General features: G+C 40.1%; 2 protein-coding genes across 2 annotated transcripts; one reads left to right on the plus strand and one right to left on the minus strand.

Moving 5' to 3' along the window:
• Positions 1-2,631: 2,631 nt before the first annotated feature.
• Positions 2,632-4,000, plus strand: LOC111966093 (iroquois-class homeodomain protein IRX-1-like). The gene is made up of 2 exons (XM_023990518.2): positions 2,632-2,899; positions 3,127-4,000. The coding sequence occupies exons 1-2, from the start codon at positions 2,693-2,695 to the stop codon at positions 3,898-3,900; spliced, it is 981 nt and encodes a 326-aa protein (XP_023846286.1). The 5' UTR covers positions 2,632-2,692; the 3' UTR covers positions 3,901-4,000.
• Positions 4,001-9,292: 5,292 nt separating this feature from the next.
• Positions 9,293-15,768, minus strand: LOC111966743 (tumor necrosis factor receptor superfamily member 5). Its single transcript, XM_023991643.2, has 9 exons — positions 15,632-15,768; positions 15,021-15,099; positions 14,729-14,854; positions 14,483-14,629; positions 14,189-14,282; positions 10,829-10,887; positions 10,291-10,389; positions 10,174-10,205; positions 9,293-10,065 (listed from the first exon to the last, which is right to left on the minus strand). Exons 1-9 carry the CDS (start codon positions 15,689-15,691, stop codon positions 9,685-9,687), a joined length of 1,077 nt encoding a protein of 358 aa, XP_023847411.1. The 5' UTR covers positions 15,692-15,768; the 3' UTR covers positions 9,293-9,684.
• Between the last annotated feature and the right edge of the window lie 1,813 nt (positions 15,769-17,581).

A 17,581-nucleotide genomic window follows, 5' to 3' on the forward strand; every position in this document is an offset into this window, starting at 1 on the left:
CTTACTTCTCCTTAATCAGAGGCCCGCCCTAGAGGAGGACATTTACATTTCAGTTATTTAGCAGATGCTCTTATCCAGAGCAACTGTCAGGTGCAATTAGGGTTAAGTGCCTTGCTCACGGGCACATCGACCAATTTTTCACATTGTCGGCTCGGGGATTCGAACCAGCGACCTTTCAGTTACTGGCCCAATGCTCTTAACAGCTAGGATACCTGCCACCCTGAACACAGATATAGGATACTTTATGTATGAGAATGGGATATTAAAGGCATCATTGAGAGTTCCAATAGAGAAAGGGGGCTCGTACTGTTGTCCTGCATGGCTCTTCTACTGGTTTCAATCAGGCCCACGGTTTAGACCCACTGTTAACTGTAGTGACATAGTTATATATATATGTATGAGAATAGGAAATTAAAGGCATCATTGAGGCTTCCAGTCGACTAGAGGGGAACCCTCAATCCATCTCTGATGGACTAAGGTACTTGTCTTGTCTTAAAGGGGGTTGAAACAGAGGACAGAGGTTGAAACATTTCCATTCACCTGATCTTGTAACCAGCCAAAAGTTGCATGTGCTGGCCATTTAACACTCACAGTAGACTATCATTAATCTTATCTTGTATACTGTATCTCACAGGGAACTGAGGACAATCCTCCTCCATTTGGACACTTTTCTGCGCAATCGAGGGACATCCTGAGAGCAAACAATACCTATCCAACCTGTCAGAAGGAGACCAAAACCTGCATTGTAGCTGCAAAAGAGGAAAATATTTGAAAGGAGAGTCTACAAGTCAGACAAAAGCCACTGCCCTGAGCTGTTTGTCTCCTGAGATGTACAGATGACATTAGCTAAGCCTCTGACTCTTTGCTCTCCAGTCAACCCATTGTACCAGTTATACATCTTTTCTCACCACCCCCACCACACACACAAATAAAAAACATTTTTATAACAAAATATGTGAAATATTGGATATCCACAACGTTCAGCATAATGTGAAAATGTAAATCAAGATGATGAGTGAAGTGCATTCTGCTAATAGCAGATGCCGGTCAACAGTCTTCTGTTTCAAATTGATCTTACGTTAATTAAATTATTTCGATAAATAAAGAAATCATAGGATATGTAGTTAGTCTATGGATTGTTAATTTATTTGAGACTTTTATGCATGGCTACACTTTTCCTCCTATTTTTTTTATACTTTAACAATTCACCCTTTTAGAAATTAGGTGGAGAGACCTACTTAGCAGTAGCTTCGCTCAAAAGGTTGCAACCAAACCACCACATAATACGAGCATCGTAAAGTAAAAACTTCTTCTTCAACCAATGTCCCTTTGGAGAAGATGAAAGGGCAGTGGAATAAGAATTGTAATATTTTTCTCGTATCTTTAACAATCCTTCAAGCTCCCTACATTACCATTTGTTATCTCATATTTATCATATACATTAGTAACACCTGTTTTACTTAACAGCTTTTAATTAGCCCCATTGAAACGATATGCTGAAGCCACAACAAAACCATCCGACATGTAAAGGGAAGTGTTATTGTTCAATCACAATAAATTAACAAAATAGTTCTGGGGTATCGCCAGCCTAAGTAAGGTAACCCATTGCCCCAATGACACACCAAACATAACCACCCCACAGTTGTTAATTAAATAGGAATAGTAAATTGGTATCTTACAAAATATGTTAGATTTTTTTCGATGTTAAATTAATAATAAATATCAGCATAACGCCTACATGTTTTTGTTTCCGTTGAGGGAAATGTAGGATACAGAAACCAATAGCCTAATTCAGTCGGAAAATATTAGATGAAACCTCGGACAAATCTAAATAAAACTATATTGAAGACATCACAGTTTCAGTCAATGGTCATGGAAAGAAGCCTGGGAATGTGTTAACGTCATTAGGCTAATTCAATTGGCTAATTCAATTCACAGCTACATGTTCAGACTTCAATTTCAAACAGAAGTCTGATCGTCAGACAAGAGACATAGGGTCTGCCTGGTGTTAATCCTATTCAAGTCATTTTATTATCCTACAGTGAGTGTTGCACAAACATAATGTCAAATTCGATGGGAAACTATCGATATTAACATGTAATATGCTATATTTACAATGAATGGTACGTTTACAACAGTTTCTCTTTCCTATATCATTCTTTATTTTGGGCCTGAAATGCACTTAATTCAGTTAGATTTTTAAAATAAATTAATTTACTTTTTGGCATATTTGTAACTGAAAAAATATGTATGAGGACGGCTGATGGCATTGATAAAACTGGTGGCCTACAATAAATTAATAGTTAAGGATCTATAAAGAACCTAACATTATAGATCGTATTGTGACAACAAATAGTAGGCAAAGTGAATTATGAGAGATTCTAGTTTCTAGTATCCTCCGCATCAGAACAAAACTGTGAAATTCAAATTATATTTCATTATTCGTCTCTCACCATAGAAATGATTGGTTTGAGATACGTTATAGACAGGCTATTTAGCGCCTTTAAGAAACCGTTAAAAGGAACACCGTTGTTCTCCTTTGATGGGATTTGGTGCGAGTGAAAGCGAGGAATTTTGAACGTAACTGTCAATCACCGCGGTTAAGAACCGCCCATGACTGGATAGGGGTATATTTAGAGCTGGTGAGGGTGCACATTACTATCATTCAAGCTCTGATAGTCAGGACGTAAGGATGCCTGCGTCACAAACAGGCAACTTCTTTGAGAGAAATATCAACATGCCCCCTGGATATCAGATACCGTTGTTGGGAGGTCCAGCTGGGGTACAACAGCAACAAGCCCCTTATCTTGCTGCGATGGCTGGGGTACCTTTGGCATATTCCGGACTACAAGGATACAAATTAATCCCTTATCCACACCACAGATACATTGCGAACATGGTAAATTATTTGACAATATGTTTTCTCTATTGTATACCTAATCAATAACATTTCCAGCTAATAATCTAAATGTATTCATCATTTATCAATATCGGAAAAAGAAAGCATTGTACAGACCTTTTTAATACCAATTAAATGTAATGCGTAATTACACACTTTAACAAATCAATGTGGTCAGTTACGCACGAATTTAAACATAAACTAATCACGTTCTCTTGTGTTTTCAGAACAACTCTTTCGACCTGAAAGCTGTCTCTCCATATCATCAAGCGCTCCTCGGCCGAGGAGGTCCATTCTACCCGCAATACCGACCAGGAGCAACCGATGACCTGATCAGAGTCGCCAAGGTGGCTACCCGGGAAAGCACCAGCGCGCTCAAGGCCTGGTTGAACGAGCATCTTAAGAACCCGTATCCCACGAAGGGTGAGAAGATCATGCTTGCTATTGTAACCAAGATGAGCCTCACGCAGGTTTCCACTTGGTTTGCCAACGCCAGGCGACGACTGAAGAAGGATAATAGGGTAAACTGGGCGTCCAAGGGGAAATCTGACGAGGAGGGCGAGAGCGACGAGGAGGAGGGCGAGGGCTCTCTGCAGAAAATCCGTTTGGACGACGAAGATGAGATAGATCCTCCAACCGTAGATGACAATGAGGATATTGGACATAGAGTATCCAACTCAACGACAGAGCCGGTGGATGAGCGCCTTGTGAAACAGTCAAACGACGACAATAGAGCTGGTAGGCTCGCAGCGCACGCGGAAAATGTGGTAAAGAATGACACAGAACGCAAATCATTTCCAGCTAATCTGGAAAGTAAAGATAACGTTGAGTGTCAAAAACCCAAAATATGGTCTTTGGCAGAAACGGCGACATCGGAAACGGGGAAAAAGCCGCAGTACACTGCTTGTCATCCTGGAACACAAGTTGGCAAATTCTGGGCAGAATGGGCATCAAGGAACGGACTGTACATTCCCGTATACCCTGCTCACGATATTCTATAACAGAGCATTTACTATTTAAAACAGTGAAGGACACATTTTTACATCTTATGCACTTTAAAATACCAAATTCCATGGCGTGGGTCTACTTTTTGACGTTTAAACGTGGACTAATTTGCTAGGAAAATGCTAGGTATATGTTTGTTAGGCTACTTGTAAGACCAACTACTCTTACAGAACATGTTATGTTTTGTGTACATATGTGTATATATATTTTCGATTAACAATCTGTAAATTCTTATTTCATTTCTCTTATCACAAAAAAAATATTTTGGTAAAATAAAATCCCTCAAAATATGAAATACAATTTTCGTGTGTGTTCCACTATTTTCAAGGATCAGTTCTTACAGCAGGCTATTTGGGTTGGGAAAGGTCTGGTAAAGTCACAGTCTGATTTCGACTTATGAAATGTTACATTATTTTACATTCTCGTGTAGTTTATTATAGTTTCAGACGCATGTATCCATGCATATTGCCAATATATCTAATGTTAGGAAGTTTAAGCAAGCTGACTCTTGTTGAATAATAACCATCTACAAAAAATGGGTTATAATTTAATTGATAAAACATTATAGAATTTTCATATCAAACCTAGATCTGTTAAAATTCATGTATTAGGTTAACTCATTGTTGGTCCATGCAGGATGATAATGGCCTACACCAATGGCCTACCTTAGGCAACTGACCACATTGGCCAAAAAAAGAAACGGCATGCCTGTTCAATATAATACAGCAGAACTTTAAATGAGTATAAAATATGCATAATGTAATACAAATCTATATTATCTTTATGGGGAGTATAAATGGAAACCGGTTAAATGTTCTGCATCTCCAAACCTCCACAGGTAGAGAGAGATTGTGTGTGTGGCGTGGTTAAAGGTAGGAGAGAAAGTAACATACACAAACAACAGGAGAGCATACAGTATCTACAGTGTCTGATGGGTAAAGGAGATTCAGATGAGTTGGAGGTGAAAGACTGGAGATCCTGTCCCTTGCTAATCACATAGAATCACCCAGTTTTCCATGTCAATTCAAAGGGCTGTATCTCCACTAATCCAGGGATAATGAGAAAACCCCTAAGAGGAAAGAAGCCCCTTCACACCACCCCGAGACACACACATCCAGACACACACAGAGGGTTGAGTAGTGCCCTTTTCACAGGTGACCCAAATGAGGTGTAATCCCAGACAGAACAGGACCCAATCTGCCACAAACTAGTGGATATATTTAATTTGATCTCATTACATTAATCCAAGCACACTCTTTAAAATCATGGGACATTTTAATTTCTAGTTTTAATTGTGACATGAATATACTTTTTACAGCATCTAAAAGGTCAAGCCAATGTCTATGAGTAGCCTCCCATTATGACCTCCCAAGATCATGACATTCTCACAAAAGTATGACAGAGGCTGAAGTCCACCCCCTGACTGATGCTGAAACCTCAAGAGAGCCATCTATAGGGCTCTGTTCTAGTGAAGTACTACCTCCTCCTTGTGGAAAATCTGAGTATATGCCTCTGACACCAAAATATAAAACTGTAAGATAAAAGGTTGGGTACTGTATGCTCCTACAATATTAGATCTGTACTTTATAAATTTAACTTGAAAATTGACCCCCCAAAAATGTTTATTGATTTTGAATGATAAAATGTTTAATGCAAAAACAAAACAGGCAGTTTGGCTCCTGAGTGGCGCAAGCGGTCTAAGGCACTGCATTTCAGTGCAAGAGGCATACCTACAGACCCTGGTTCAATCGCGTGCAGTATCACAACCGGCTGTGATCTGGAGTCCCATAGGGCGGCGCACAATTGGCCCAGCATCGTCCGGGTTAGCGGAGGTTTTGGCTGGGGAAGGCCGTCATTGTAAATAAGAGTTTGTTCTTAACTAACTTGCCTAGCTAAATAAATAAAATAAATGTCAATTTGCATCGTCTTTAAAGGGTGACTACACTTTCTGATTTGGCCTCACTTTAGATTTGGTTCATTAAGAAATGCTAGCGGCCATGACTGAATCCAAACCTGAGTTGGTTTTGTGGTGTGGTTTGATGTGAGTGTCTCTTGTGTTTGCAGATGGGAAGAGTTAGCCAAATTATTTCGCCAATTACCTTCAGCTGACTGGTGTGCCACCTTGACAAAATTGGTTTGACTTTGGATAGCCTATCTCTGGGGCAAGTGAGGGACTGTCAATAAATTACACAATGGAAATGAGACAATATTTTCATGTTGCACACTTTTTAGATCTCAATAAATGCTTTCAATATTTGTATATGAACTTCAAAATGTAAAGTTGGATTGAGGTTTTTAATTCATTGAAATTTGGAGCTATTAGATTTTGTACATATTGTCCCATGTACAGTGCCTTGCAAAAGTATTCACCCCCTTGGCGTTTTTCCTATTTTGTTGCCTTACAACCTGCAATTTAAATAGATTTTTATTTGGATTTCATGTAATGGACATACACAAAATATTCTAAATTGGTGAAGTGAAATTAAAAAAATAACTTGCTTAAAAAAATTATTCAAAATAAAAAACGGAAAAATTGTGCATGCATATGTATTCACCCCCTTTGCTATGAAGTCCCTAAATAAGATCTGGTGCAACCAATTACCTTCATACTTCACAATTAGTTAAATAAAGTCCACCTGTGTGCAATCTAAGTGTCACATGATCTGTCACATGATCTCAGTATATATACACCTGTTCTGAAAGGCCCCAGAGTCTGCAACACCACTAAGCAAGGGGCACCACCAAGCAAGCGGCACCATGAAGACAAAGGAGCTCTCCAAACAGGTCAGGGACAAAGTTGTGGAGAAGTACAGATCAGGGTTGGGTTATACAAAAATATCAGAAACGTTGAACATCCCACAGAGCACCATTAAACCCATTATTAAAAAATGCAAAGAATATGGGAGCCATAGGAGACCTGCCAAGACAGGGCTGCCCACCAAAACTCATGGTCCAGGCAAGGGGGATATTCAACAGAGAGGCAACAAAGAGACCAAAGATAACCCTGAAGGAGTTGCAAAGCTCCACAGTTGAGATTGGAGTATCTGTCCATAGGACCACTTTAAAACCTCTCTAGGGGGTGTGGAACAGTAGCGTCCCACCTGGCCAACATCCAGTGGAATTGCATAGCGCCAAATTCAAAAACAGAAATACTCATTATAAAAATTCATAAAACATACAAGTGTTATACATCGGTTTAAAGATGAATTTCTTGTTAATCCAACCACGGTGTCAGATTTCAAAAAGGCTTTACGGCGAAAGAATACCATGCGATTATCTGAGAACAGCGCCCAGCAGACAAATCATTACAAACAGTTACCAGCCAAGGAGAGGAGTTACACAAGTCAGAAATAGCGATAGAATTAATCACTTACCTTTGATGATCTTCGTATGGTTGCACTCACAAGACTCCCATTTACTCAATAAATATAATTTTTGTTCGATAAAGTCCATCTTTATATCCGAAAAACTCAGTTTTGTTCGCACGTTTTGTTCAGTAATCCACAGGCTCAAAGGCAGTCACAACAGGCAGACGAAAAATCCGAAAAGTATCAGTAAAGTTCGTAGAAACCTGTCAAACGATGTTTATAATCAATCCTCGGGTTGTTTTTGTCATAATAATCAATAATATTTCAACCGGACAAAAGATTTGTCAATATAATAGGAAAACATGAAAGGCGCACTCTCGGTCACACGCATGAAAAACCTCTGGGACACTGCAGTGTCCACTCATTCAGAGTGGTCTTACTCCCTCACTTTTCAGAATACAAGCCTGAAACAATTTCTAAAGACTGTTGACATCTAGTGTAAGCCATAGGAAGTGCAATTTGAGTCTTAAGTCAATGGACTCTGTATAGGCAGTCAATGGAAAACTACAAACATTAAAAAAACACTATCTGGATGGATTTTTCTCAGGTTTTCGCCTGCCATTTCAGTTCTGTTATACTCACATACATTATTTTAACAGTTTTAGAAACTTTGGAGTGTTTTCTATCCAAATCCACTAATTATATGCATATCCTAGCTTCTGGGCCTGAGTAGCAGGCAGTTTACTTTGGGCACGCTTTTCATCCGGAGGTGAAAATAGTGCCCCCTACCCTAGTGAGGTTTAAGCCGTACACTCCACAGAGCTGGGCTTTATGGAAGAGTGTCCAGAAAAAAGCCATTGCTTAAAGAAAAAAATAAGCAAACACATTTGGTGTTCGCCAAAAGGCATGCTGGAGACTCCCCAAACATATGGAAGAAGGTACTCTGGTCAGATGAGACTAAAATTGAGCTTTTTGGCCATCAAGAAAAACGCTATGTCTGGCACAAACCCAACACCTCTCATCACCCTGAGAACACCATCCCCACAGTGAAGCATGGTGGTCGCAGCATCATGCTATGGGGATGCTTTTCATTGGCAGGGACTGGGAAACTGGTCAGAATTGAAGGAATGATGGATGGTGCAAAATACAGGGAAATTATTGAGGGAAACTTGTTTCAGTCTTCCAGAGATTTGAGACTGGGACAGAGGTTCACCTTCCAGCAGGACGGTGACCCTAAGCATACTGCTAAAGCAACACTTGAGTGGTTTAAGGGGAAACATTTAAATGTCTTGGCATAGTCAATGCCCAGACCTCAATCCAATTGAGAATCTGTGGTAGAAGAAAGATTGCTGTATTAAAGATTGCTGTACACCAGCAGAACCCATCCAACTTGAAGGAGCTGGAGCAGTTTTGCCTTGAAGAATGGGCAAAAATTCCAGTGGCTAGATGTGCCAAGCTTATAGAGACATACCCCAAGATACTAGCAGCTGTCATTGCTGCAAAAGGTGGCTCTACAAGGTATTGTCTTTTTTTGGGGGGGTGGGGGGGGGGGGGGGGKRTAGTTATGCACGCTCAATAATTTTTTTTGTCTTATTTCTTGTTTGTTTCACAATAAAAAATATTTTGCATCTTCAAAGTTGTAGGCATGTTGTGTAAATCAAATTATACAAACCCCCCAAAAATCTATTTTAATTCCAGGTTGTAAGGAAACAAAATAGGAAAAATGCCAAGGGGGGTAAATACTTTCGCAAGCCACTGTACATACCAAATGTAAACAGCGCATTTCCCCAAACCATAGCCCTATCCTTAACCACTCGTAATTAATACCTAAGCTTAACCATTTGAGTTGTTTCTGTTTAAACCCTGTAACCACGTGGATTGAACTCTGTAACCATGTGGAATTAATGGGTCAAAATTAGACGTTCATCCACATTACGTCAAATCCCGACTTGAAACTATGAGATCAGGTTGGATATAGAGTTGAAATGTATTCCGTTTTGAGTTGCATCCCAATATTACACTTTATATATATCACAGAAGACTGAAATATAACAAAACCATTTAACATAGAAACACTGGATTTTCGTCAGCAATTTTTTATTTTTTATGTTGATTAATTATGAAAAATATTAATAACATTCCACCCATGAGGCCACTAGAGGGTGATTTGGTCATTTCACCAACACACCCACTGGGCACAGATATCAATTCCACGTCTATTCCATGTTGGTTCAATGAAATTACATTGAAATGATGTGGAAACAACGTTTATTTAACCAGTGTGCGCCCAGTGGGCAGTGGCATTTATTTTCGATAGTTTAGTGCAAAGGAGAGAAATTACAACATAAAAACATAATAAAGGCATATTCTAGTATGCTTATGAAAACGTTCTATAACATAATACAGTAACAACCAATACTTTTTACAACAGTTTACAATGTACAGAATATTCAGCAATATTTCATGAATATTTCATGGTAATGCACAACCTGACCGTAGTATATTGTGTTCGGCACTGGGTGAAGCCGAGTGGTTATGTGATACCATTTGTGAATCAGACAAATAAGTATCGTGTTGTTTACCCTGCTCCTGCGCCACCACATGTCCATTTTCTGTCATCTCTTCAGCTTTGGCAGAAGACTCGGCTTGAGAGTCGTTAACATCATTCTCCACTGGTGTTTGAGTACCTGGTGATGGTTGTGATATTGGTGATGGTGGTGATAGTGGCTTTCCATTTTGGATCATAGGTTTGAGTTGTTCCCTTTCCTCTTCAGGTCCTTCTGAGTTTCTCCCTTCATTGTTTCTGTCTTCTGTAGGTCTCCTCTCACACGCTAGACACTCCACACAGGGTTCCTATGGCGAAAGACACAATGTCTGCCATATGTGCATTAGTTTGTCTAAATACTAAAGTATAACAGTATTACTGTCATGGCTGATTGAAATGTCAGAAAAATAACATACCTTTCCTTTCTTGTAGGCCTCTCCATGTTTACCTAGTACACAATAAAATATGATTATTTAAAAAAATCCTACGTAAAGTTTTCACTCAAATAACATCCTAAAAGGAGTGTTATATACCTTTATATTTCCACAGGATAATGCCCACAACACTCGTGACCAATGCAACACCCACAAGGGAATATCCTGCTATTCTTCCAGAGAATGTGGGTACTGACACTGTAAAATAAATCAAAAGAACATCACAAACAATACAAACAACTATTGTCAATCAACAATATGCCTGCGGCTTATGTGTTACTTACACTAGTTTTGACAGACGTATATAGGACAGGCTACTACAGTAAGCTGCCCTACTATAGAATACTGTAATACTGAGAAAATTCCTCCACATAGCCCCTCCACAAGTTTTGGTTTCAGTGATGTGATTTTAACACCCAGATAAAAAAAAGTCCCCTACAACCATGTTGCACAGTTCAGGAGAATGAGTTACTGTGAAAAAGTGATGGTCAACTGACGATAACGGAATACTATGAGTACTATGAATACTATGATAACGGAATACATTCTATTGTTCACCAATTTATTATGGTTGAAGGAAAATGTTGTAATGTTTGTGTAAATTGTGTTGCTTTCATCGTGTGGACCCTGTACTTACCACAGACAATGTCAGAGGTGGATGTCCCATTGGCTTCAGCTCTGGATCCTTTGTCACAACTGAATTTTTTTATGGGGAATGTTTTTGAGTATACAGTGCAGTTTATGAACAACATTGGTCAAATATGTGGAAAAATAATCAAGCAATAAATCAAGCAATTGTTAAGTTGTTCAACCAACTAATCAAATATAATTACATTGATTGTGACTAACAGTTACAACTGCAGTATGATAAAATACATGCTACATAAACTCAGCAAAGAAAGAAACGTCCTCTCACTGTCAACTGCGTTTATTTTCAGCAAAATTAACATGTGTAAATATTTGTATGAACATAACAAGACTCAACAACTGAGACATAAACTGAACAAGTTTCACAGACATGTGACTAACAGAAATGTAATAATGTGCCCTGAACAAAGGGGGGTCAAAATCAAAAGTAACAGTCAGTATCTGGTGTGGCCACCAGCTGCATTAAGTACTGCAGTGCATCTCCTCCTCATGGATTGCACCAGATTTGCCAGTTCTTATTGTGAGATGTTACCCCACTCTTCCACCAAGGCACCTGCAAGTTCCCGGACATTTTTGGGGGGAATGGCCCTAGCCCTCACCCTCCGATCCAACAGGTCCCAGACGTGCTCAATGGGATTGAGATCCGGGCTCTTCACTGGCCATGGCAGAACACTGACATTCCTGTCTTGCAGGAAATCACGCACAGAATGAGCAGTATGGCTGGTGGCATTGTTATGCTGGAGGGTCATGTCAGGATGAGCCTGCAGAAAGGATACCACATGAGGGAGGAGGATGTCTTCCCTGTAACACACAGCGTTGAGATTGCCTGAAATGACAACAAGCTCAGTCCGATGATGCTGTGACACACCGCCCCAGACCATGACAGACCCTCCACCTCCAAATCGATCCCGCTCATTACAGGCCTCAGTGTAGCGCTCATTCCTTCGACGATAAACGCAAATCCGACCATCACCCCTGGTGAGACAAAACCTCGACTCTTCAGTGAAGAGCACTTTTTGCCAGTTCTGTCTGGACCAGCGACGGTGAGTTTGTGCCCATAGGCGACGATCTTGCCGGTGATCTTGCCGGTGAGGACCTGCCTTACAACAGGCCTACAAGCCCTCAGTCCATCCTCTCTCAGCCTATTGCGGACAGCCTGATTACTGATGGCGGGATTGTGCATTCCTGGTGTAACTCAAGCAGTTGTTGTTACCATTCTGTACCTGTCCCGCAGGTGTGATGTTCAGATGTACCGATCCTGTGCAGGTGTTGTTACATGTGGTCTGCCACTACGGGGACAAACAGCTGTCCGTCCTGTCTCCCTGTAGCGCTGTCTTAGGTGTCTCACAGTACGGACATGGCAATTTATTGCCCTGGCCACATCTGCAGTCCTCATGACTCCTTGCAGCATGCCTAAGGCACGTTCATGCAGATGAGCAGGAACCCTGGGCATCTTTCTTTTGTTGTTTCTCAGAGTCACTAGGAAAGCCTATTTAATGTCCTAAATTTTCATAACTGTGACCTTAATTACCTGTAAACTGTTAGTGTCTTAACGACCGTTCCACATGTGCATGTTCATTAATTGTTTATGATTCATTGAACAAGCATGGGAAACAGTGTTTAAACCCTTTTACAATGAAGATCTGTGAAGTTATTTTGATTTTTATGAATTATCTTTGAAAGACAGGGTCCTGAAAAAGGGATGTTTCTTTTTTTTGCTGAGTTTACATGTTATATACAGTACCAGTCAAAAGTTTGGACATACCTACTCATTCAAGGGTTTTTCTTTATTTTTACTATTTTCTACATTGTAGAATAATAGTGAAGACATGAAAACTTTGAAAGAACACATATGGAATCACGTAGTAACCAAAAAATGTGTTAAACAAATCAAAATATTTTTTATATTGGTGATTCTTCAAAGTAGCCACCCTTTGCCTTGATGACAGCTTTGCACACTAGGCATTCTCTCAACCAGTTTCATGAAGAATGCTTTTCCAACAGTCTTAAAGGAGTTCTCACATATTCTGAGCACCTATTGGCTGCTTTTCCTTCACTCTACGATCCAACCATCTCATTTGGGTTGAAGTCGGGTGATTGTGGAGGCCAGGTCATCTGATGGAGCACTCCATCACTCTCCTTCTTGGTCAAATAACCCGTACACAGCCTGGAGGTGTGTTTTGGGTCATTGTCCTGTTGAAAAACAAATGATAGTCCCACTAAGCGCAAACCAGATGGGATGGCGTATCGCTGCAGAACTGTGGTAGCCATGCTGGTTAAGTGTGCCTTGAATTCTAAATAAATCACACCAGAAAAGCACCTCCACAGCATCACACCTCCTCCTCCATGCTTCATGGTGGGAACCACACATGCGGAGATCATCCGTTCACCTACTCTGTGTCTCACAAAGACACAGTGGTTGGAACCAAAAATCTCAAATTTGGATGTCCATTGTCCATAATGTCCATAATGTCCATTGCTCGTGTTTCTTGGCCCAAGCAAGTCTCTTCTTCTTATTGGTGTCCTTTAGTAGTGGTTTCTTTGCAGCAATTCGGCCCTGATTCACGCAGTCTCCTCTGAACAGTTGATGTTGATATGTCTGTTACTTGAACTCTGTAAAGCAGTTATTTGGGCTGCAATCTGAGGTGCAGTTAACTCTAATGAACTAATCCTCTGCAGCAGAGGTAACTCTGGGTCTTCCTTTCTTGTGGCGGTCCTCATGAGAGCCAGTTTCATCATAGCGCTTGATGGTTTTTGTGACTGCACTTGAAGACACTTTCAAAGTTCTTGAAATGTTCCGGATTGACTGACTTTCATGTCTTAAAGTAATAATGGACTGTTGTTTCTCTTTGCTTATTTGATCTGTTTTTGCCATAATTTGGACTTGGTATTTTACCAAATAGGGCTATCTTTGGTATACCAACCCTACCTTGTCACAACACAACTGATTGGCTCAAATGCATTAAGAAGGAAAGAAATTCCACAAATGAACTTTTAACAAGGCACACCTGTTAATTGAAATGGATTCCAGGTGACTACCTCATGAAGAATGCAAAGAGTGTGCAAAGCTGTCATCAAGGCAAAGGGTGGCTACTTTGAAGAATCTCCATAATAAAATATTTTGATTTGTTTAACACTTTTTTGGTTATTACATGATTCCATATGTGTTATTCCATAGTTTTGATGTCTTCACTATTATTCTACAATGTAGAAAATAGTAAAAATAAAGAAAAACCCTTGAATGAGTAGGTGTGTCCAAACTTTTGACTAGTACTGTATTACTAACAGATCTATTGTTATTATTTAACACATCACAGTTGTTAATAAAAGGATTGAACTCAGTACTTACACTGTCCATTGCTTGCACTTGCTCTCTGCTGAGCTGTCACTGGAGAAGGTGTTTGCAGGACAGGCCTGACACACCGTGTCCCGGATGTGGTCACCTGAGAAAATATACAGCATACGGCTATAGTGACCACACGCTCACAAATGACACAATTCAGGTAGCCTAACTCTAGCAGCTCAAACCATGTAATAAAATAAAATAGAAACAGAACAATAAAGTCCATGTTTGAATATATAGCAGGCTCACTAGTCTAGAATTCAATCGTTGCTGATAGTGTGATAAAGACGTGTTTTCTACCGGTGGAAAGTATCTCTTGTCCTGGTCCACATTTAGTGTGTGGTGCACATGTCAGGCACTCTTTACTCGAACAGTGGTGTCCTGCCTTACATATGCATTGGCTGAGGCTTGTTTTGCTCCTATTGGTACTGCCCTCAAAGTTTGTATCTGTGGCAGGAAGGAGATACAAGTGTAGTGTTATTACAAGCAGATGAGGCAGATCAACAGTAATGTCCTTGAATATGTAAACGTTATAACAAGTCTCACTTTGGTCACAGTATGGTTGCACTTCGCAGATGATCTTCTCTGTGAATGCTTCCTGGTATTCATCCTCTTGGCAGGGCATGCAGTGTGGATCAAAACAATCACTATGGTCGGATGACATCCTTGTGCCTATTAAAATAATGTATTTTTATCATAATAAATACTGTACATACCTCTTATAGCCTAATTAAGTGTACATTCTACAACGGTTCACTCCAGACTCTGTTTGACTCAAAAAAAAATGTAAGAGGTAGTGGGAGTATATATAGGCTATAATGAACGTTCTCTTCCTTACCTGGCCCACACTTATTACAACACTTCCCATTATTATCATACTGTGTTGCTGGATCACAGGAGTAAACTGCGGGGAAAACCTGTAAACAAAATCTATATTAAAAAATCCCTATTATGATGTCTTAGAAACCTCAGGTCAACTGTCGAAAGTCACAAACGCTCAACTGTCTCAACCACAGGAGCGGTGGAAAGTACCTAGATTCACGCTCTAGAGTCTGGACTAGACTAGACCACCATTCACTTTACTTTTCTAGTACTGAGCATAGCAGCATGAACGTTTCAAATGAGATGCGAGCTAGTAAAATAACATGAAATGTAGGTATTACAGCTTTAACTATGACAATGGTGTTCTTAATCGAAAGTAAAAGTGTGTTGAATGAGCTTTCTGTGCATTTAGCAATCTTGGTTAGAAACGCATAAAAATGTACACATTTAGTCAATCACTTTGTGTTACAAAAGAAGCCTAACACTCATACTCAATATAAGGTTACATAAATATATTTAAAGTGTAGCCTATTGTATGCGTACATAAAACGGTTGGGCGCTATTGCTCCCGGGAATGCAGAAGGCATGTCTTTATTTACACATAATAATAGACTAAAACCTACTTACCGCCAGCATAAATAAAAGCGTTACCATTTCGATCCTTTTCGTCTTGAAACAACCCAACATATTTGCAACTTCTCAGATTCTAGGTATTCACTCCTCAGCTACTGTACAAGCAAGTCAGTCGATAACAGCTGCGCGGTGGGCTGGGCTCTGAGCATAAATAACTGAGAGAGGGAAATTCCCAAAACACGTGTGACCGTTTCCTAAAAATGACAAAAATGTTGGAACTCAAGATTATGTGGAATGCACGATTATTCCCAAACCATCAAGTAGACCTACGAAGATTTTTGTGAACAATGCCATCGTTATCTTGGATTACTTATCATACCGGTCTACAGACAATTTATATGTAGGTTTAGTAAGCAGCAGCTTCTTTATTTGAGTGTCGTTTGTGCTTGCATTTAGAACACACATTTGGAAGTGTCATTCGCTCCCCACATTTGCTACACTGGTGTCAGCAGTGGGATGCAGGTGACCGTGAGGCCAGGCCATCGTAGGTGCAGTTAGGACACCACCGCCCAGTTGAGTTGATTTAACATTTCGTGGAATCTGGATTATTGGTGATTTCCAACATTGAACTCTTCTATAATGGACAGGAGGTAGGCCTACCATTGCTGACTGCCAGAGGTGCGAGATCGTGCGTGTTAGTGCGCTCTGAGTTGTGTCCACTCCACTAGATGGGGAAGTTCCCCCCCTTGTGCAGGAAATCCCCCGCCAGTGAGTCGGAGTGAGGGAGCCGCTTTCCATGGAGGTTTCAGTAAGTAGCAGACAATATTGTAGCGGTACAATCCCCAGGAATCAGGATGAGGCGTTTACTTGAGAGTAGTTGACAAACTGTAAAGCAAAACAACAAACAGGATGATAACTAAGAACGGAAACACAGCTCTCAAAATAACCAGGCCTCAACCAAGTTGAGTTAAACTTAACTCCATCTCAATGGTGATGAGAGTTGTGATGAGTGTGGATGTACTGCGCCTCCCTATCAGTCAATAGTTGTGAACATTTCAATTCTTAAACTCTTCACTTGTACCTATGTTTGTCCTATGTAATTGCTTGCCTTTATTTGTTTGCTTAAAACCTCTTAAAACTTCTTAAGGCTAAGGGGGACCTTTTTTCACGTCTGGATGAAAAGTGTGCCCAAAGTAAACAGCTTGCTACTCAGGCCCAGAAGCTAGGAACAACAAAAAACTGTTTGAATGATGTCTGTGAGTATAACAGAACTTATTTGGCAGGCGAAACCCCCAAGGACAAACCATCCAGATTTTTTGTTGTTGTTGAGGTCACTCTCTTTTCAATGGTTTTCAATGGGAATCTAGATTTCTAAGGCACTTGCTTGCAGTTCCTATCGCTTCCACTGGATGTCAACAGTCTTTAGAAATTGGTTGATGTTTTTCCTTTGAGAAATGAAGAAGTATGGCAGTTCAGAACGAGGGTCGAGTGAAGTGTACTGTTTGTTAGAGGCGCGTGATCTGAAAGCTCGCTCCACTTTGTTTTTATCCGCTATTGAACGCAGTTTATCCCGTCTTAAATTGTATTGATTATTTACGTTAAAAAATACCTAAAGTTGTATTTTTTGACATGTGTTTGAAATGTCTGGATCAAGTTTACAGGTAACTCATTCAATACTTTGTAGTCATGTTGCGCGAGTTGGAACCGGTGTATTTTCAGAATCAAACTCGCCAAATAAATTGACATTTTGGGAATATAACTACAGAATTAATCGAACAAAAGGACCATTTGTGATGTTTAATGGACATATTGGAGTGCCAACAGAAGGAGATCTTCAAAGGTAAGTCATGAATTTTATGAATTTTATGTTATTTCTGACTTTTGTGTTGTGCCTGGCGGGTTGAATTATGATTTTCATGTGTATGTTTGATGGGGTGCTGTCCTCAGAGAATAGCATGGTTTGCTTTCGCCGTAAAGCCTTTTTGAAATCTGACACTGTGGCTG

This window comes from Salvelinus sp. IW2-2015, linkage group LG7, assembly GCF_002910315.2.
Source record: "Salvelinus sp. IW2-2015 linkage group LG7, ASM291031v2, whole genome shotgun sequence".
NCBI classification, from domain to species: domain Eukaryota; kingdom Metazoa; phylum Chordata; class Actinopteri; order Salmoniformes; family Salmonidae; genus Salvelinus; species Salvelinus sp. IW2-2015.